General features: G+C 40.9%; 1 protein-coding gene across 2 annotated transcripts in view; it reads left to right on the top strand.

Annotated features, from left to right (window-relative positions):
- The first annotated feature begins 1,463 nt into the window (after positions 1-1,463).
- Positions 1,464-20,706, top strand: part of WDR36 (WD repeat domain 36) — a 31,751-nt gene continuing 12,508 nt past the window's right edge. Inside the window, exons 1-16 of one of the 2 annotated variants that reach the window (XM_032096329.1) lie at positions 1,464-1,666; positions 2,926-2,953; positions 5,814-5,914; positions 6,409-6,526; positions 7,411-7,543; positions 8,444-8,498; positions 9,090-9,222; positions 10,176-10,351; positions 10,843-10,963; positions 12,380-12,445; positions 13,372-13,455; positions 14,911-15,065; positions 16,199-16,313; positions 17,530-17,695; positions 17,974-18,082; positions 18,835-18,914. In XM_032096329.1, coding sequence (XP_031952220.1) covers positions 1,520-1,666; positions 2,926-2,953; positions 5,814-5,914; positions 6,409-6,526; positions 7,411-7,543; positions 8,444-8,498; positions 9,090-9,222; positions 10,176-10,351; positions 10,843-10,963; positions 12,380-12,445; positions 13,372-13,455; positions 14,911-15,065; positions 16,199-16,313; positions 17,530-17,695; positions 17,974-18,082; positions 18,835-18,914 — 1,787 coding nt within the window. In that variant the 5' untranslated portion in view covers positions 1,464-1,519. Of the gene's footprint in view, positions 1,667-1,856; positions 2,003-2,925; positions 2,954-5,813; positions 5,915-6,408; positions 6,527-7,410; positions 7,544-8,443; positions 8,499-9,089; positions 9,223-10,175; positions 10,352-10,842; positions 10,964-12,379; positions 12,446-13,371; positions 13,456-14,910; positions 15,066-16,198; positions 16,314-17,529; positions 17,696-17,973; positions 18,083-18,834; positions 18,915-20,706 lie in introns of those variants that run through there. The other variant, XM_032096330.1, reaches the window with a different exon arrangement.

Raw genomic sequence — 20,706 nt, 5'->3', positions numbered from 1 at the left:
CACAGCCCAGCACCGGCTGCCCCGCACGGCCGCCGACCGGCTCCCGCAGCCGTCCACACCCTGCGAGGCCCCGACGGGGCGACACGGGGCGCCGAGGCAGGAGGGATGTCTATAACGGGGTGCCCGAGGCGGGCTGGCAGCCGGCGAAGGCGACCCCATGGGACGTGGCTTTAACGAGCATCCCCTGTTGTTGTTTCCCTCCAGGAGCTACAACTCGATTTTCACACCTGCGAGGACGCGCCCTCCGAGCCCGTGGGCATGCAGCAGTCCGAGGTTCGCCCCGGTGCGCGCACTCCCCGGCGGCTAGGTGGCATTCCCTTTCCAAAAAAAAAAAAAAAGAGAAGGGAAGGGAAGGGAAGAGGGGGGAAAGAAAGGGAGAAAAGGGAAAGGTATGGCGGAAAAGGAGGAGGAGGGGAGGAGGGGAAAAAGGAGGAGGGGGGGAAAGTGAGCGAGAGTGGAAGGCAGGAAAAGAAGGGAAACCGGGGAGAATGGGGCAAGGACGAGGAGCGAGAAGTGATGGATGGGCAGCCTCTTTTTAAGGATGTGTGGGGAGGCGCTGAAGGGAAAAGGAGTTAAGGGTCGTGACCGGGCCGTCTGCTCGCAGGATTCCCGGCGGGTGGAGCGAGCGGGCCGGCTGCTGGAATGCCTCCTGGAGCGGGCACGGGGATGCGGGGAGCGGCCGGAGCTGTGGCGCGTCACCCGGTCCGTCCTGCAGCAGCACTGCCCCGGCTGGCGCGCGTCACAGGAGAGTTCTGGGACGGCGCAGCGGGACAGCCCCGGGGACAGAGCCGGGAGCGCCCCTGGGACGGTAAGCCCGGGCCCGTGCGACAAGAGCAAAGCCCGGGAGCTGATGGCAGTGTGGAGAAGCTACAACAACTTGGGATAGGTGGCCTGGGGGTAGCGCGGCTTTTCATTCTGCCGCCTCTGCCGGACTTCATTTGCATTGTCCGCCGTGCAGTAATAGCAACAGAGTCATCCTGCGGGTTGGTATTTTTTTTTAATATCCTTAATTTATTAAAAAAAACCCCAAACCCACACACAAAACAAACACTACCACCACCACCAAAAACCGAAAACATCGGGAAGTTCAGAGGTTGCCGACGCGGGCATCCCATGGGATGCGCCATCGGAGGTGGGCTCATCCCGCGCTCCGCTGCCGCCTCTTCGGCGGGGCCACCCGCACCCACAACCGGACCTGGTGCTTTGCGAGGGCAAAGGGGATAGCGAAATGAAGAATAAAAAGGGGATACAAAAATGAAGAATAAAAGGAAAAAAACCGCGCAGTCGCGGCTGCGAGGAGTGTTTGTGGAGCAGTTGGCGGCTGACGCTCCCCCGCGCGCCCCGGCGGCACGGCGCCCGTACGCGGCGTGCGGAGCGGGGCCGCGGGGCGGGCGCGGGGGCCGCTTTCGGCGGCGCACGGCGGGGCGGGGCGGGGCGGCGGAAGCGGGCGGGCGCTTCCTGCGGGAGGGCGGGCGGCCGGCGGGCGGATGCGGACACGGACGCGCACACGTGCGGAGCGATGGCGCGGGAGGGCTCGGCGCTCTTCGCCGCGTTCCGGGTGCTCGGCCGCTTCAGCGGGCACGTCCCGCACGTCCTGCGCTATCACGGCCGCCACCGCGAGTTCTACCTGGCCGTCGCCGTCGGGCGCAGCGTCCACACCTACAACGTGAGTACGCGGCGTCCCGGTCCCCGCTCCTTTTTCACGACCTCCTTCCCGTTCCGACCGGCCGTGGGGAGGCCGGGGCCGTGCAGGCAGATCCGCCTCTTCCTCCCCTCCTCCTCCTCCCCCCCCCCCCCCTCCGCCCTCGCCGTCACGATGCGGGAGCGTGTGCGGGGCTGCGGCGCCCCGGTGCCGCGGCTCTGCAGCCGGCGGTGACCGGGAGCGAGCGAGGGAGGAAGGGAAGGAGGGAGGCTGCCGGCTAAACAGGCCGGGAATGGGCTTGTTTAGCCATGTGGGCAGCGCTAGCCGATGCGGCACAGCCCATCCGTCGGGAGCGCCCAGGTACTGAAGCTTTTCCTTCATTACAAGATAAATCAAAGCTCCCCCGCTCTGGTTTAGCGTTTGAGGATTACGTTTTAGGGGCGGGGGGCAGTCAGATCCTATTAAAACTCCTGTATGAAAACGGATGAGCGTAACAGAGTTCAGACGGACTCGTTTTTTGCAATGTAGAATCCTAAACCCCCTCAGGGTTGGAAGGGACCTCTGGAGATCACCCAGACCAACCTCCCTGCCAAGTCAGGGTCACCCTAGAGCAAGTTACAGAGGAACGTGTCTGGGTGGGTTTGGAATGTCTCAAAAGAGGAAGACTCCGTTACTTCCCTGGGTTCAATCGAAGCATTTTCAGTGTGTAGGACCCAGTAACTACACAGGTTTGAGTATAGTGAACACCAGAGGGCAGACATCAGGGATCTCCCTGCGCTTCTGTGGCGCCTTTTGAGCCTTCGCTCCTGTCACTCTTCACAGCCTTTGAAGCATAGTAGTGATCATCACTAGGCAGAGATGCTTAGATGCTTGCAACTAAAGCAAATTCTGTGTAAACAGAGGTAAAATTAGAATACAGTGTGGTTGTAGTGAAAATAAGGTAGAAGCAGAGATGATGTAGAAACTTAAGGTACCCAAGTTCCTCAGGGTGACTGAACATGTCCTTAGTTTTCTGTGCATTAGGGTAAAATATATCAGGAAACACAACTTACTGTTGGTGAGTAGTTGTCTTTTGGCAAATGCATTGTCCCATTCCTTTTGACCCGCTGTCTGTATGTTTTTCAGTAGACAGTGTTGTAAACTAGGATGAATCATTTTTCTGGTTTGTGAGGTATCAAATTCATTGTCTGATCTAGGTTAATTCCTAGAGTTTTTAATTTCTATTTATAGCAAATTCATTGCAACCAATCACTAAAAACGCCTTTTAAATATTTTCGTTGCAGGTGAAGAAGCTTGGTATTGTTGCTGTGAGTAAGTATGCACAAGTTGTTCATTCCTCTTATTTTGTTGTTTGGTTTTCTTTAATATGTCTGACATCTGCACTTCATTCTCAACTCAAAAGCAAAAAAATAAATTGTACTTACTAATATTTACACTGAAATATATTAAAAGTAGTCTCAGAAATCTAAAATACAAGTTTGGAAATAAGTCTGCTGTTGAAACTGGGATTTAGTTTTCTTAGAGACGTACCTTGTGAACCTTCTGTTCTTACCATGTTGTTCTTCCAAAACCACTTCTGAGCCATAAGGATTGCACAGTGAATAAAGCTCAATTATTAATTTATTGAATTAATTTCAGATCCCTTCTTTTTGTTGTTGTTTTGTGATTATTGGAAGAGTGTTATAGGAGGAAAATAACTACATGAAGAAAATAGATGTGGATGTCTTCAGGGAGTGTTAGGAATTGGTTGTACTGAATACAAAGAATATGAATTGGTGGCTTGACATTCACTTGGCCTTTGGTGACGAAGCACTTTGGGTGGCAACAGCAGGGCCCACTTTCTTCAGCACCATCACCAGCAGCCTGGGTGATGAGGCAGCATGCACTCCTAGGTTCAGCTTGCAGAGGATGCTATTTTAGGAGGAGTAGCTGACACCCAGAACAGCAGAGTTTCAGTCCAGGGAGCTGTTGCAAAACATGAAGCCTGGGCCAGCAGGAACCTTGCCAAGTTCAGCGAGGACGAGTGCAGAATCCTGCTGCACCTGGGACAGAGCAAGCTGGGAGCTGACTGGCTGCACGGCATCCTGCTGGAGAGAAGGTGGGGCTGTGCTGGTGCCAGCCTGAATGTGGACCAACAACACGGTAACTGAGTAAGGCAGGCTGCATATCCAGCCTCATTAGGAATGCAGCCAGCAGGTCAAGGAAAGCTGTTCTTGTGCTGCACCTCATGCACCAGGCCATGCCTGGACTGCAGCACCCTGTTAGTGTGGTTCTATCCCTTCCACAGCTCCTCTTTCTCCTGCAGAAGGGATGCTGAGGAGCCGAGAGAGTATTGGGGCATCCGCATGCAGTATGAAAAGACACTGGAGTAACTGCATCTGTTTAGTGCTAAGAAGGGCAAGATACAGAGTGACCCAGAGGCAGCCTGTTACCTGAAGGGCTGGATTTGTGCTGATGGTGGTAGTGGTAGACAGAGCAGCAAGGGGCAGCAGCCACAGATTGCAGCTTGAGAGGGTCACAGTGGAGGGCAGGAAAGTTATCTGAGAGGTAAGTGTGCTATTGTGTAGACCTTGAGCAGAACTTCTTCTGAAGTGTCCAAGACTCAGCTGGGCACAGCTGCAGCTAACCCAGTCTAGTACTGGTGATAATCAAGCTTTGTGAGGAGCTGGTGGGATGTTGAACTGGTTGATTTCCAAAGGTCCCTTTCATTTGACATTTACATGATTCAGAGGGATGCACTCTGTCTTGAAAAGTAGGGGCTTTACTTCTGTATACCACTAAGTTTTTACAGAGACCTCATATATAAAATATATTTTATTAACAGAGCACCTTTTTATTTTTATTCTTTTTATTCTTTTATTAACAGAGACATTTGAGAGCAAATGTCACACAACCAGGACTAGATTTAGATGATCAGCTGTGCATTGTTAAAGCTGTACACACATTAATGTGTGTATTATGTGGATTAATTTCATCTTGCAAAATTATAAAAACATTGCATATTCTGTTCAATGGGCTACATCATCTTACATATGTAATCATCTAAGCTTTTTGAGAAATTGAGGTGTTGACGTACAAAATTGTAATTGAGAAAAATGAATGCTGTGCGTTTATTTTTACAGTGCTTTTGGTTTGTTGATGTTATGTGGTTGGCACTTTGAACTTTTTAATTTGGGTCTGCCTAAAACTGTCTTAGCCTTAGCAGCCTTGCATACAGCTCCTCTGGAGTACTGGGTATCTGTAACCTGGTTGTAAGCCTGAGTTACTTCAGAGGTGCTCTGGGAAGATGTGGTCAAACAAATGAAACCTCATAGAGTGCAACCTTTTTTACTTTCTTATTTTAGTTCCTCCTTTTGAAGCTGTGCTGCAGTACAGCAGTGTGTGTAGTTTTCTTTGTGTCTACTACTAATTCACAGTACAAAGCACCTTTGTGGGAAAGGCTGCTGTGTGACCATGCAAGTTTGTATCATAGGTGCGCTCCCACAGTGATTTTTGATCCGGTGTTTCTCTGCCGAAGTGTTAAGTGCTTTAATTTGCATTTTTATATTTCCTTGGAGAGTATTATTCCCTACGGTGTTTATTTTTCAGTTTTCTACCTTTTGGGACTACACCACCAGTTTCTCAGTGTGGTCTGGAACTTTGACTCTTTTACCTTTTGGGCTAGTAAAGTAAATATCCCAATATTAGTTACTCTTTCTGAGCCAGCTGTGAGGTGGGGAGAGAATATTCTTCAAGCGTTAAATTCTCAGTGTGGTCAGGAGTCAGGTGCAGGAGCGGGTGGCTAACTCCGAGGCCTGCAGCATAACTTAACCTTAATAAGCCTTGCTAATGCTGAGACTTTGATTTATTGTCTGCTTCCAGCCCTCACAAAGCTAACATGTACCTTTACTTACAGAGATAATTCACTAATTAATTAAATATTTAATGTTTTTCAAAAGAACTACGTTGTGACCTACCAGTCTTATGTTACTTATAATGTTGTTACTGGTGAAATGTTTTGTAGTTTATATTTGCATTCTTCTGAAATGTGTGCATTTCTCTAAAATTCGACATAATGCTCAGCCAGAGGGCTTTTTTTGTGGGTCACCATGCCAAAAAAATACACTGTTGAGCTTTCTCTCTTGCTAGGAACCTGAAACTTGTTTAACTTTTTCTTTTGTTTGATCAACAGGTAACACTTTGCCACAAGACATCACATGTTTGGCAGCAGATCGCATGTTGATATTTGCTTCATACGACAATATTCTCCATGCTTTTGCCAGGAACAAAGAGGTTTCTATTAACTTACTTATTACTCAGTAGTACAAAACAGTTGTGTAGTGTTTGTGGTATCAAGGCAGTTAATTTTATATGGATGCCGTTTTCTATAGATGTTTGGTACCTTCAGTTTTAGGGAAACAAACTGTAGAATAAGGAGTTAAAAGCTTAAACCAGGAGAATGTAAGAGCAAATTCCATAGTGGCTGAACTGTGTTTTGTGTGTTAATTACAATAATTAAGTAGCTACTTAAAGATTAAAAAAACCCATCGCTTCATGTAAGCTAAATTAGTTGAAAATAAATAATTAAAATACTTAGGTATCATATTTTTTGTCAACAGTTTTAAGTATCAGATACAATTATTTATCTTCCACTTCAAGTTGTCTGGCCTTTCCATAAATTTGTTTTGAACTTGTTGCTGGTATTTGTTAGCTGTCCTTAAGTACTATGTTAACATGAAACTCTACCTTAATGGCTTACTGGAAGCATTTCTATTTTGAAATTGTAGGTGGTTCATACCTATGAAGGCCACAAGGCAGGGATACACCTTCTACAGCCTTTTGGTGATCACGTCATCTCTGTGGATGTCGATAATGTTCTTATTGTTTGGAATATACAGTCAGAAGGTGAGAGATTTTATTTTTGTTGCTGCTTTATAGGATAGCACTGTAAGACATTCAATAATTTAAAAAGAAGGGCTTTTTTTAAATGCACATGTTCAGAAGTAGTTAATTCTTAAAGAAAATTCTTAAATGACTGTGCTGCTAAATTGGTGATCTGAAGTCCTAATCCTGGTGTAATGTTTCGTGAATGGATACTGGACCATGTGGAGAGGCCCAGTAAGGTTCCACGTAGACGTAAAGAGAGAATGTTTATATGAAAATTACATTTTAGTGTTCCATTTTCTCATAAAGACTGTGATAGAGCAGCTTTGGAATTACCTCTGCAACCCTGTGTTTTATTGATATTTACCAGACTGGGTACGACTAAATTCTAATGAATAATCCTTTTGTTTGCATCAGCATCTTCTCATGCTGTTGTCAAGTGCTTTGTAAAAGTGTGCTTCAGTGCCCCAAACATTTTTCTTTAGAAAACATTCATTGGTGTGACCAATGTTATTCCCTGCGTGCTGGTTGTCAAAAGTGTCTGTAACCAGGCTTTAGAGATTTGGAGTTGTGATAACAAACAAAAGGCGGGTTAATCAGATGAGGTGTTTTGCTCAGGCAGGAGCAGGAATTGCTCAGAGAGATACAAATCACTACAGTGTTGCCAGTATTGTTGTAGTGGGTAGGCTCATAGTGAAAAAATACACCTTCAAGCCAACAGATATTACAACATAAAGCAGTTTAGCCTCTCCTGTTACACATTAGCTAATCCTGTAATGTAAGAAACACCAGTTGCAGGATTTGAAGAGTAGACATCGGTCCTGCTTTTACATTTGTGAAGGGGTGACAAGCCTGCAGATTTATAGGGGTAGCTGCACTAACACTATTTCTTACTGTTTTTGCAGAAGAGTATCTTCAAATAGATTTTGATAAAGCCACTTTTGCAGTTTCTGCACTTCTGCATCCCAGCACCTATCTGAATAAAATTCTCCTTGGGAGTGAACAAGGAACCTTGCAGCTATGGAATATAAGATCCAAGTAAGATTCTGATACTTTGGCTACACTTCATGCTCCAAGTAGTTTGATAGGCAACAAATGATACTGTTAAGTATGGAATCTTTTACTAGGTATTGGCACAGGTTTTCAGTTGGTATATCTCCAGGAACAAAGAATGCTGCTGCTCCCTGAATGCTGATGCCTTTCAGGTTGCGTGTTGTTTACTCTCCTTGCAAAATGGCAGGGGTTGTTCAGGAATTACTTTTTTTTTCTTAAATTTCTTGGAATCACATAGCTTTCCCATGAAAGGTATTAAAATAATAGTTAAAGCATGTTCAGGCCTCCTGCCTCCCATCTTCCAAGCTTGGCTTTTTTGGTTGTTTTGAGTCCAGCGGAGTGCTGGCAGGTAGAGTGGAGGTAATTACTAGCATTTGAGCCTTAGACTCAGATAAGAGATGTGTAGACATGCAGTAATCCCAGTAGATCATCATCCATAATGTCAGTATTTCATGCCTACCATGAGCAGCTGCTTTTCTAAATCATGAAAGTTACAGGTACAGTGAGCTTCACTGCATGTTCATGTTCATACTGCAGATAGGTGTTAAGTTGGCTTGCATAAATCAGTGTTTCATTCTCCTAACGCAGCTTGCCATGATATCACTGATATTTATTTTGTTTCATATGTTTGTGTCATGTAGTTATGTCACCATTGTGGTATTAATGCACAACACTGGCTTTTTTCAATAAAAATTAGCCATAAGTTTTATTTTTAGCCTTACTTATTAGTATCACAGGGTTTTTTTTTTTTCCTTCTATCTGACTTATAAGGACAGATGCACAGCTGATATACTTTTCTGTGTAAGTACATATAAAGCAGCCACTTTGTTATTGAAAATACCCAAGGGTTAATTGATTTATGGGTTTTTAATGTTTGTTTTACAGCAAACTCTTGTACTCATTTCCAGGATGGGGCTCAGCAGTCACAACTCTTGAACAAGTTAGTATTTTTGTTATCTTTTCTTTTCATATGTAACTGGTCAAGAACAGCAGGCAAAATATTGTTTAAAGTGGCAGCAGTAAAGATGGTTTGTATTCTCCCAGGGACTTGTAGTAGCCCTCTCTTGACTGAAGGTTTATTATCTGCTCTTCCTCTATTCCTAGTTCTGTTGCATTTAGCATCTTACCTTTTTTGTGTTCATCATATCTGTAGTCTTCACTGAATGATGTCATGAATTCACAGAGTTTTCAAGTTGCATTTGTATCATGAAGCTTCATTACACTGGTAGTTTTTTGCCAAATTTATTTTGCTTTGGAGTTTGATAAAATGTAGATTTTGTTGATTCAGGAAAAGATTTTTTAATGGCATTTGCTTTATTTTTATTTTTGGATATAAAAATAAGTTAAAGCTTTCTTGTGGCACTGATGACAGCTTTGAAAATGGTCAGCAGTTGTCCAGGATAAAACTTGTAAATATGTGGGGAGTGTGTCAGGGTGTATAATGGTCCACCAGAGCTACTGGACACTTGAAGTGATCTGTTCTTCAAAGGAGTCACAGCTTCTGGAAACAGAATTTTTTCATTTATTGCAGGCTCCAGCAGTGGATGTTGTTGCAGTCGGCCTTGTATCTGGTCATATCATTGTACATAATATTAAGTTTGATGAAACTCTGATGAAATTTCAGCAGGACTGGGGTCCCATCACAGCAATATCTTTTCGTACAGGTATGTCCTAATGTTTTTTAGTGAAAACATGTATGAAAGCACTAAAACTGAGCGGGACAGAGGAAATTAGTTTTTGATAAAACATTTCAGAACCAAATTTGTGCTGAGAGTTTTTTTTTAGTTTTCAAAGGCTGCAGGTAATCTAGAAAAGGTAGCAATAAGTAAAGAAGATCATGCATTTTCATCATGCTAGCTGTTTTATAGGATTTTCTTGTGTTCTTAGGGCACATGAAGTGACATACAGCATATTTGAAAAGAAAAGTTTGTTTACGGTGTGCCAAGAGCTAGCAGAGTACACAATTGTCAGAGTTACTGTAATCAGTACATTTTGCTTTAGTGTCCAAACCTTCTTCTCAGCAGTGTCTTTGTCCCCCAGACAATGTTAGAATGTTAATAGTTGAGTGACTACGGAATGATGTTACTGGGGAATCTTATTTATGTTCACAGCTTTTTCTTATCTAACAAACGTGTCCTAATTACTAAGCTAGCTACTTTAATGTTGATCCTTCCTGCAGAGCTGTTGATACTGAATCTAATCCCTATTTGAATAGACTTGTGAATCTTAATTGTGATAGAGATTACCTTGTTGAGGAAGAACGCTACTGGAGAAAATTGTGGAAAGACTTGTGAGAAGTAGAAGGAGAGCCTTTTTGTGTCAATATCTATTGTGTTTTCACGCAAAACCTCTAGCTCTGATTGCTGGATTTAGGTGTTCTATTGTTATCTGATATGAAAAAGTCCTGGTTTTATTATCAGTGAGTTTTGGGGTTTTTCTGATTGACATACTCCCAACATTTCTGTTAAAACATATATTATTTCTAGTATCAACTTGAGATTTCTTTTTCCTTGTGATTGTAAGCTTTTCTTGCATCAGTTTTCAGATGTGACAAGTCAGTAGGGATGAGCTCAATGTCAATAAGCAAACCTTTTGAACTTTTCTTTTTTTTGAGCAGATGGACACCCAATAATGGCAGCTGGTAGCCCAGTTGGACACATTGCTTTGTGGGATCTAGAGGAGAAGAAACTGATGTGTCAGATGCAAGATGCCCATTCCACAGCAATAGCTGGCATGTCATTTGTCCCTGGAGAGCCACTTCTTATTACTAATGGTGCTGATAATGCTCTACGGGTGCGTTGCAATTGCTGCTGCTCTCTGAAACCGATACAAAACTCGAGTTGCTGGTTCTCAGTTGGACTGTAGTGGAGTGTAGTTTAAAGATTTGCTGCTATGTTGTCATTGCCTCATTTACTGCTTAGTAGTAGCCTTGAAGAACAAAGCTTTAGACCCACTTTTCCAGAACCACACTTTATATCCCAGTACACTCTCTTAAATCTTGATCCATTTTTATGATGTTTTGGATCATAAGCAGTTGCTGTTGATAAAAGTCCCTTGTGTTGCATGTACGCTGATGCCACTAGGCTTTGGTAGAGGGGCAGAATGAACAGGAAGCAGTCAGGTGCTGTGGTGGAAACTTCCAAAGCTTTAGGGTAAAGGGTGAAAGCCAGTGTGTGATGTTGGCTGCACCAGCTTCCAGCTAAACATATTCCACTGACGAGAGATGCAATTTTTGGCAAGTCAGTGTTTCACAGCCTGTTTTTTCTGCTTGTTTTGGGATGCAGGTGTGGATTTTTGATGGACCTGGTGGTACAGGTCGGGTATTGAGAAGCCGAAAGGGACATAGCGCGCCGCCAACAAAAATCAGGTACCATGGGCAAAATGGAGAGCAAATTCTTAGTGCAGGTATGAATTCCCATTCTTTTTCAGTTTGATTTCTTGCCGTGATAAAGAAAATGTGCAGAGCTAAGTGTCTTTATTAATATACTAGATTATATTTCATGTGTTGTATAATGTATTTATGAAACGTAGTAAGTAGTTAACATAAACAGTGTAATTTTTTACTGTAACAAAGTGTTTCACTAGAGTTTTCCTACTCTAATAGGAAACTAATGTTTCCCTAGAGTAAGGTATCAGCAAGTAAGCTGAAGAGTACTAGAAAGCAGAATAGCGAAGGAGCTGCTCTTATCATCTGTATTTAGATATTTGATAAATAAAAATTGGTTTATTATCTCCTGAGCAAATATCAGCTAGTCAGAATGAAACCTGTAACTAGCTAGAGAAATTTGGTTGTGGCAGGGGAACAATTAGCATAATGTATTTAGAAACTAATTTTTAATAACTCCTTTTTCCACTGGTTTTATCAAGCTTTGTGGCTTGCACTGTCTTTGTAATTTATTACAGCTTACTTGTATCTGTAATATTTATTTTCAAGGTTGCTTTTTACTGAGATATTAACCTAAAAGTGTAAAAATGCGTAAGTGACTACCCTTCCTTAGAAACTAGTGTATTTGAAAACACTGCTTAGGAAATGGAAGTGCCAGGTCAGACTGTGTTGTACCCAGACCACTTAAGTAGTGGGGTGATAGGGACTCACCACCTAGTCTCTACTTATTCCTAAGTAATTAATTGTCTGCATGGGCTACTTTTGAAAGCATTACATTACCTGTACTAAGATCTCTTGCTGATCATCCAGCTAGTGACTTGAATTCATGTAACAAATTACTTGTCAGTATTTCAGCTCACACCGGACAAACCGCAGTATCAATCAAGTGTTGCTTAACAAATCTTCACATTTGCTTGTGCGGAGGAGAGGGCAAAGAGGCAACCTTTACAATGAAAAGGGTCTTAACCTTTGAGATCTGATGTATCTGCAGTGTAGAGAGACTGACTCTCTACACTCCTTTCTGAAACAGTGGTAAAACTTTGTGCAGCAGAAATGAATTAGTTTCCTTTCAAGTGCTACTGGTTTCCTTAGAAGAGGCATCTCCTCAAATAAACTTTATAAAATTTCATTAATGAAATTCATTTCAATAATGACATTACAGGGTCAGGAATGGAGAAGATGTCTGTGAAGAGTGTTTCATGTGAACATGTGTGGGGCCGAGCTGTAGCAATGGGATGTAGGCTACAGAAAATTAGGCTCCATTTATTCTGCTACTTACAGTGTATCTGTATTTATTCTTGGACCAGAAATTTTAGTATATACCTTATTATAGTGTTTAAAGTTGTTAATTGCTTATCTTTTACTTTTCTTCCTCAAATAGCTTATGAGTAAAGTTGATTTTTGCCCTTCACTGCTCTGTGCTAATACTTTCGTAGGTCAAGATGGAACACTACAGTCTTTTTCAACAGTGCATGAAAAGTTCAATAAAAGTTTAGGACGTGGTAAGTATTTCAGTCAAAATACAAACATGGGTGAAAAGAAGTCCTGAAAAGTATTTATGTAAATATTAGACAGGCCTTATTTTCACTTTAACTGTTCTATAAAAGCCAGTCACCTGAGTTATTTTGCAGACTCAGTCCTTCCTGCTGTAAGTGTACTCTTATACTTGTTTGTACTTGGAAAAAAGTGATTTCTGATCCTGGCGGTGTATGTTACTTCACTGGGCATGATTTTTGTGTTAAAAATGTGTAAAGCAGTAGCTGACATTTTAGCATACATGATTGCAACTTTTTAGCCTATTTCCCTTCTGTTCAATTGACTGAGTTATTGGCCAATTCATATTTATTGGCTTGAGTTCCTTTGATTTAGTGTAGAGCTGTACTTAAACACACGTTGCGCATCATGCTCTGGTTAAGGAACATTTTCATTTGGGAGAGCAAGGATCAGAAAGACTAAAATAATTTGTAGTTTTAAGTATCTGTCTGTATTATTATACACGTATTTGGATCTGTTTGAAAAGACACATAAGAATTAATTTGGGTATAAATTTGAAATTCAAGATTCTTTGGTTACTGAAAGGATGCTGTTTATTGCTTTATATAGTCATGTCTGTAGGACCATGTATTTAGCTGTGATGGAGGAACCTGTGCCTCAGGATTTCAGCACAGGATCCTGGAACAAAGAGATTTAGTGGTGAATTCACATCTGTGAATGTAAAAGGCTGATGATTTCCTCAGCATTGCATGAATTCTGACAGAAACTCTGTATTAGTGTTCTTAGCTCTTCAAACCTAGGGAACAATGATGTGTTCATGTTAGCGAAATGTTTCTAAATTTAAGAGGAGCTTTGCGTTTTGTTAACAGTCCTTTTTAAACCGTTATGCTCAGTTCTAACCATGAGACTGAGACCCTTAATGTCTATTTTTAAGGTTCAATTAACAAAAAGAAATCAAAAAAGAAAGGCCTTAAGCTGGATACGATGGCACTACCACCGATTACAGCCTTTGCTTCAGGTAAGTGATCTTTGACATAGATTACAGACTAAATGTAAATACATTATCTTCAGGTATTCATTTAATTTTTTAACCCTCAAAACACTACTGTTTTGAAAGCTCATGTTATATGAAGATTAGATTATTCTGTGGCCTTTCATGAGCTACTGAGTGTCAGTTAAAATTGCATTTGTCTTGATAAAATGTTCCAATATTTCAAAAAGAGGATTTTATATTAAAACATCCTTGTCTGCCTCTTGGCTTGAAAATCTCCTGCATGGGAGCCAAAATCTCCTGATGTACATATTATTCCAGGCTGGAAAACCAGCAGCTAGGTGGAGGATGAAGATATTTGTCAGCTGAGGAAATCTCAGTTGCAGTTACAGTTGGTTTTGAGTCCTCAGTACATTTATTTGAGCCACTTTCCAAAGTTGAATTTCAAGTAATCCATTCATTTGTAATTCAGTATGCAAATAATGAAACTAACTTCTTTAAGCAGAATTACAATTATCTTTGCTTCATCAAAATGTGTTTCTTTAAATTAATGACCTCCTCTTCAGACTTGAAATCTGTTTTGTCAAAAGTGTAGCTATTTTCTCTTCTGAGGATGATTTATTATTTCCTATGTTGGAAGATCTGGACTTAAAATTTTGTGGAGCCATTTGACTTCAGTGATACAGACTGTTTGTATATACTTACTGCGAGTATGTGTGTATATCTTTAAGGTTTTTATTTAAAATTATTAAATTTTAAAATTAATACTAGACCTGCCTGTGTTTAAATACATAGAACCTCCATTTATTTAAGTACACTCTAGAGTTGTTTCTTTTTTGCTGTATTGTCTTTGTTTGGTTAAGTAAACCAGTTTGTATCTTGTTTTAATCTTTGAAGTTCTAGAAATCACAGTTTCAGGCTCTCAATTTTTTTAAATTTCCAGAAAAAAATCAAACTTGTTCATTATTTAGATCCCCATATATCGTATTTGACTACAAAGTTTGGATACCAAGTGTTTGATAAAGAATTTTCCTGGAAATGCAAAGAAAGTATTTTGCTATGTGAAGCAGATTTAGCTCTTAAACCTGACTTGGTTACCTGGTGGCTTCTGCTGCTTCAACAGCTGAAGAAAACGTTTAAGACACTCAGCTGGAAATGTGTACAGATTGAGCAGTCTAAACCATTTAAGCCAGTTTAAAACATTTACATTGAGGTATGCTTTTCAAGCTGCAGAGTCTAAAATATGCAAAGACACAGAGCGTAACGTACTAAACAGTGCTTGTGGTTCTGTTGTTAGCATTTTGGTTACCCTGCATATGCACAGCTCTTTGCCCAGTGGTTTTTCTGAGTGGTAGCCTTTTGACTGTGCAACAAGAGCACTAAATATGAACTGTGCTGTCCAAAGGTATTTTAAAATATCAGGAGACCTTAAGTTTGACTTTAGAATTACTGTTTCTAAAAGGACTCTGTGTTACCTTGCAGAAGTGGCACATCAGAGTGACTGGGATGGTATTATTGCCTGCCATCAAGGGTATATAACCTGTACAACCTGGAACTATCAGAAAACCTCCATGGGAGCTCACAAACTGAGGCCAGAAGAATTTAGCAAACACAAACCTATTGACATATATGCAACAGTAAGTTTATTTAGGCTAAGATTTCTTCAGATTGGCACTGCATGCTATTTTTATTCCTGTTGGTACAGAAATAATGCTTAGAATGAAAAAGCACTGTCTAGATGTGTCTTAGTTGCTTTGCAGAGTGATTTCTGCCAGCTCAGTGTGTTCAAGGAGATGGTTTGTAATGCTTATGGTCTTAAGAAAAATTTTGCATTCGCATTTTTTCCTTAAACATTCAGTTCAACTTTCTGGTTCAGAGAGGTGGTTAGTGTTTTTCTTTATTCTATCACAGTGATGTAGAGTTGTCTGTATGCCTGTGATGATTAACTTGCTCTGAGAATGCAGATTGCTGAAAGCTCGGGGCTTGGGCTTTTTTTGGCAATACAGGAAAGTGTACTTCCAAATTGCAAGCAGGATATTACCTCAAAATTTGCCACTTGAGCTGGACACAACAACATTGTGTCAAACACACAGTGACAGAGATAGAAATGTTTGCTGAAGTTTATCAGCTTTTTAAAGGAGGAATTACTGTGGCACACCTCATTTGCTAGGGCTTCATGCAACTCCTGTGTGTTGTGGTACATGGTTTTTTGACCTTACGCTTTACTAGTTAAGTGGTAGATAAATTAAATTGTAAATAACCAGTTTTCTTTTGACTACTAGATTTGGACTGTTCCAAAGACATCTAGACCACTGTTTCTTTGTTTCTTCCTATTTGAACTCTACGTGACCTTACCCTAATTTGGGAGGGTATTGGTAACATGGGCATTGAAAGAGGCTTGCAGCTGCCATGCTTAACACTTTCTCTTAGGGACTATATTTGTGGATATCTTGATTATTTAAGTTACAGTGCTGATATTATTATCTATGGCTTCTGCTGGATGTCACTAAGCTAGGATTTCATTATCTTTCATAACCATGCACTGCCATATTTATTACATGTTATCTATTTGCTCATTTTAGGAGCTTCTCCCTCTGCTTTCTTGAGATGTAGTTTGTTCTCTGCAGGTTTCCTCAAAGAACATGTTAGTATTTTGTATTCCCGATATGCTGTGTACCTTCTAACAACTTCACTGATTGATAGACACCTAAAGAATTGTTTGCATAGGTGCTTTGTTTTGTTTATTCTTTTTTTTTTATTCCCTTGAAAGGCAGTTGACATTACCTCGTGTGGTAACTTTGCTGTAATTGGGATGTCAACTGGGCAGGTAGATGTGTACAACATGCAGTCTGGCATTCACAGAGGGCGTTATGGCAAAGAAAAAGGTAAGAACTCCTAAATTTCGAAAATACTGGCTCTTAACAGAACAGCAGTGACCTGATGTTCTGTCGTCTTGAAAAATTTAAATAGTTTTTGAGTTGAATTTGGGATACATTTCAGTTTTTCTAATTATACTGCACTGTCCTATCTTGCAGTCAGAAAGCTGATTTGAAGGATCCTTGATAGTTGTAACAGCTCTGATGTTAGCATATCCTTGGTTTTATTTAACACAAAATGGTCAGTTACCAAAATGGTTAGCACTAAAATGAGATACTCTGGCCTCCACTCTTTTTGAGATAATCGCATTTCCAATACTTGGCTTCTTGTTTTATAGGGTTCTAGCTCTTAGATAAATTTTTCCATCTGTTTTGTGCTCCCTGCTTGGAAATGAAAGAATGTTTCATGTAAATGGAAAATTGAAGTCCTAAGCAAGTCCAGTTCTTTGCATATGGTGTTATTTTTAATTATCCAGCTGCAAATTTAGAACATAATGTGGCAGTGCTCTGGCATTTCCTTTTAATAGTTGCATACATATATATTTCATGTCATGTGTTCTCATGCATGTTTTTTTGGCACTCCTTATCTGAATTTTTTGTTGTAGAAACAAGGAAAGAGTCCTGATGAACCCTTAAGACTTACTGGATTTCTAAAAGCCATCTAGCTCAGCAAATACGAAATGGTCTCTTTGTAAAATCATTGGTTAATGGTGGGATGAATTTTCTAATTTTGCTTACTGGCCAGTAGCTCTCGGTATAGATTAAGAAATTGATCCAAAACCAGAGGAGCTATGTCTTGCCTTTACACTGCAGTGTGAAGTAGCCTGGGAAAATTCCCAGCCTTTGTGCCTGAACTGAAGCTGTAATTTTTTCTGGAGTAGTCGGGCCTCTTGGAACTATTCCTTAAGTGATTCAAGAAGTCCCTCAAATCTCACAATCACAAAAAGTTCCCCAAACTGAAAGCAGAAATAAGAGCTAACACTCCACTTCAATTGCACTTCTTACGTGTATTCTAGATGTTTACTTGAAATCAATTTAGTTTCTCTAGAGATGAAAAAAAAGTAGAATATTGGAGCATCTTGTCAAGTGTCTTTCAAATTGTCATATGCTTGCTACTCATTCGTTGTAGTCAGGCAAAGATAAACCAAATAGTGTTTGTCATTCAGCTGATTTCTGTGCTAAATTTAAATCCTGAAATAATACTCTCTTTTCTCTCGTCTTGCAGCACATGAAGGGGCCATTAGAGGGGTAGCGGTGGATGGATTGAACCAGCTGGTAATCACAGCTGGTAGTGAAGGATTAATTAAATTTTGGAAATTCAAAATGAAAGATCTGGTCTATTCCACTGAACTTTCTTCTCCTCCGAGTGGAATTCTGCTTCACAGAGACAGGTAAGAAACTGGAGTTATTTCATGTGCATATTTTTTGGTGAACATACTTGTTGAGAACGGCAACCAGTATTCTTTATTAGAATATATTAGAATTTATATTTCTGATGCTTTGAAATACAACTGACTAGTAAACACAGGATGACAAGAGATTTTATTAGACTGAAGAACTGTAACAGTGTCCTATTTTTAGGATAAACAATACCTAGAGCAATGTTAGGATGTTTTTATTTTTTGCCTCTTGAATATTCCCTGTCATATGTGTTGATGTTTCTTGGCAGTGGTATTCTGGGAATTGCCTTTGATGACTTCACTATTAGTGTTTTGGATATAGAAACCAGGAAGATTGTCAGGACATTCTCAGGACACCATGGACGGATTAATGACATGGTAATTGTTAACTCATTTTCATTTGTGACATACACAGATACCTAACAGATTTCACAGATGGTGGACTTCTCTGCATGTATTAAATCACTGGGTATTATGTTCAGCTGTGAACAGTAAAGCTGTAGTTCAGCTCCACAGCACTTTAGCCATGTTAGCTTTAAAATGTAAAGTGGTCAAATTGCCATCTATTTTTTAAAGTGCTTTGTGATTTTACTGTAACTTGGCAACAAGCTGATTTGGAGGTCAAACAAAACAAAGCGTTGGGAATAATGAAAACCACGTTGGGGAGCAAAATTATGCAGTAGTCTCAGCTGTGTATATAGAAAAGACAAGCAAGCTGAAAACAGATCTGAGATTATGCAGCACATTGATATTTGGTTAAATCTTATGTAATAGTCCATTGTAGTGTTCAGTAAAATAGTTTTTAGCTTCAAATTTACTTATAAATTCTACTAAATTAGTATTTACTTAACTTATTCAACTTCATGCTTAGGAATAGGTTTTCACCTTCAATGTAAAAGGGAGGACCAAAGTGCTTTGACCAACAGTGAGATATGTCCTGTGTTTTACATTTGAACCTGTTCTTAAAAAGCTTCTAGATTTGTTCTTTTCTCACTTTCAGTAATGTATTGTTGGTTTTGGTTTATGGCCAGACCATTTCACCCTGGTTTTAGGGAGCAGTCTAATCTTGGCAGGGCCTCCTGTGGGGTTGGCTTATCAGTTGTGCCATAAAATTGACTGTTTTATTTTAGACTTTCAGTCCTGATGGTCGTTGGCTGATAACTTCATCAATGGACTGTTCCATTAAGACTTGGGACCTTCCCTCTGGATGGTGAGTCAGTTTAAAAACATGCAGCAGAATAAATAATTCCCTGTCTGCTAAATGGCAGAAACCTTCTGGCGTGGTTATCTGTCACCAGATGTGACAGATTCAAAGTTGCACTTGATGTAGCAACTCTGTCCACTATTTTAGTTGTGTCCAGTGCTAGCAATGTGTGTCTTTTTCTGGGTCTACAGAATAACACTGTCCTGAAGATCTGTTGATGACACCTGGAGCTTCCATGTAGTGTGAATGAGTGTGAATTTGTTCTTTGTCTGGAAGCAGTGCTATAATCTAAAGGGCAAGAGATTGCTTAGGGTGAATTGCAGTCTGATATGCTGAGGTGTTTGTAGGATCATAGAGTGGTTTGAGTTTACAGAATCACAGAATCACCAGGTTGGAAGAGACCTTCAAGATCACCGAGTCCAACCCATGCCCTAAGACCACCTCAACTAAACCATGGCACTGAGTGCCACATCCAATATTTTTTTAAACACATCCAGGGATGGTGACTTGACCACCTCCCCAGGCAGACAATTCCAGAACTCTATCACTCTTTCAGTAAAAAACTTTTTCCTGACATCCAACCTAAATTTCCCTTGGTACAGTTTAAGACCGTGTCCTTTTGTCCTGTCAGTTGTTGCCGGGGAGGAAAGACCAACCCCCACCTGACACCTTTCAGGTAGTTGTAGAGAGTGATAAGGTCACCTCTGGATCTTCTTTTCTCCAGGCTAAACAACCCCAGCTCCCTCAGTCGTTGGAAGCAAAGATCTAGTCTAACTGGATATGGAAAGGAACTTTTCTCACTAGATCAGGTTACTCAGAGCCCCAGCTTGGCCTTGAACACCTCCAGGGCTGGGCCATGCACTACTTGTTTATGCAACCTGTTCCAGTGCCTCACCACCCTCATAGTAAAGAAATTCTGCCCTACATCCAATCTAAACCTACAGTCTTTCAGTTCAAAGCTGCTGCTGCTTGTCCTGTCACCATAGGCCCTGTTAAAAATCAATCTCTCAATCTTTCTTTTTAATCTCCATTTAAGTATTGAAAAGCCACAAGGTTATCTCCCCCAGAGCCTTCTGTTCTCCAGGGTGAAGAACACCACAGCTCTCTTTATTTTTCTCATAGCAAATGTGTTCCAGGCCTTGGCTCATTTTCCTGGAGCTGCTCTAATTTCATGCATGTCTTGTGCTGGGGGCCCCAGAGTTGGATGCAGTACTCCAGCTGGTTTTGTAAAGAGAGACCCATTTTCACTTACATTCATTTTAACAACACAGTATGGTTTTACATCAGTTATATTTTTCATTTGTTTGTACTTGCAACTGCCAAAAATACTCTCTTGTGATCCACTGTGAGTAGTTTTCTCCCAGAATAAAGTTTGGCTAAGAAGTAGACAAGTACACAAAAGAAGTTCAGGAGCATAGAAAAAAGCTGAGAAGTAACTTTGCATTCTGCCAGTGCATTCTTTCAGCAGCACATCGGATAGATTTTTATTTTTTTTTTTAGTAATTTAAGGTGGTACTGTGCAGTGTGCAGCTCTGGTGGTTGTGCCTGGAACTGAAAGGTTTCATTCGGGTTGATTATTTTTGTTGATGTGGTTTGGTAAATTTTGTATACTTGTAAGAGTTATCATTTTACTACTACAAGTGCCTTGCATCTCAACAAACAATTGGCCTGTTCTTGCACCATCTAAAATAGACTATGTTCTAGTCTAAAATAGAGCAGGATGGACATTGTCTTCTTCCCTGTGTAAATGGGAAGGAAATTAGCACTCTGTCTTTCTAACACTCTTTCCCTTGCAAAG

This window comes from Corvus moneduloides, chromosome Z (genome assembly GCF_009650955.1).
Source record: "Corvus moneduloides isolate bCorMon1 chromosome Z, bCorMon1.pri, whole genome shotgun sequence".
NCBI classification, from domain to species: Eukaryota; Metazoa; Chordata; class Aves; order Passeriformes; family Corvidae; genus Corvus; species Corvus moneduloides.
This window is presented reverse-complemented; position numbering and strand designations above follow the sequence as displayed.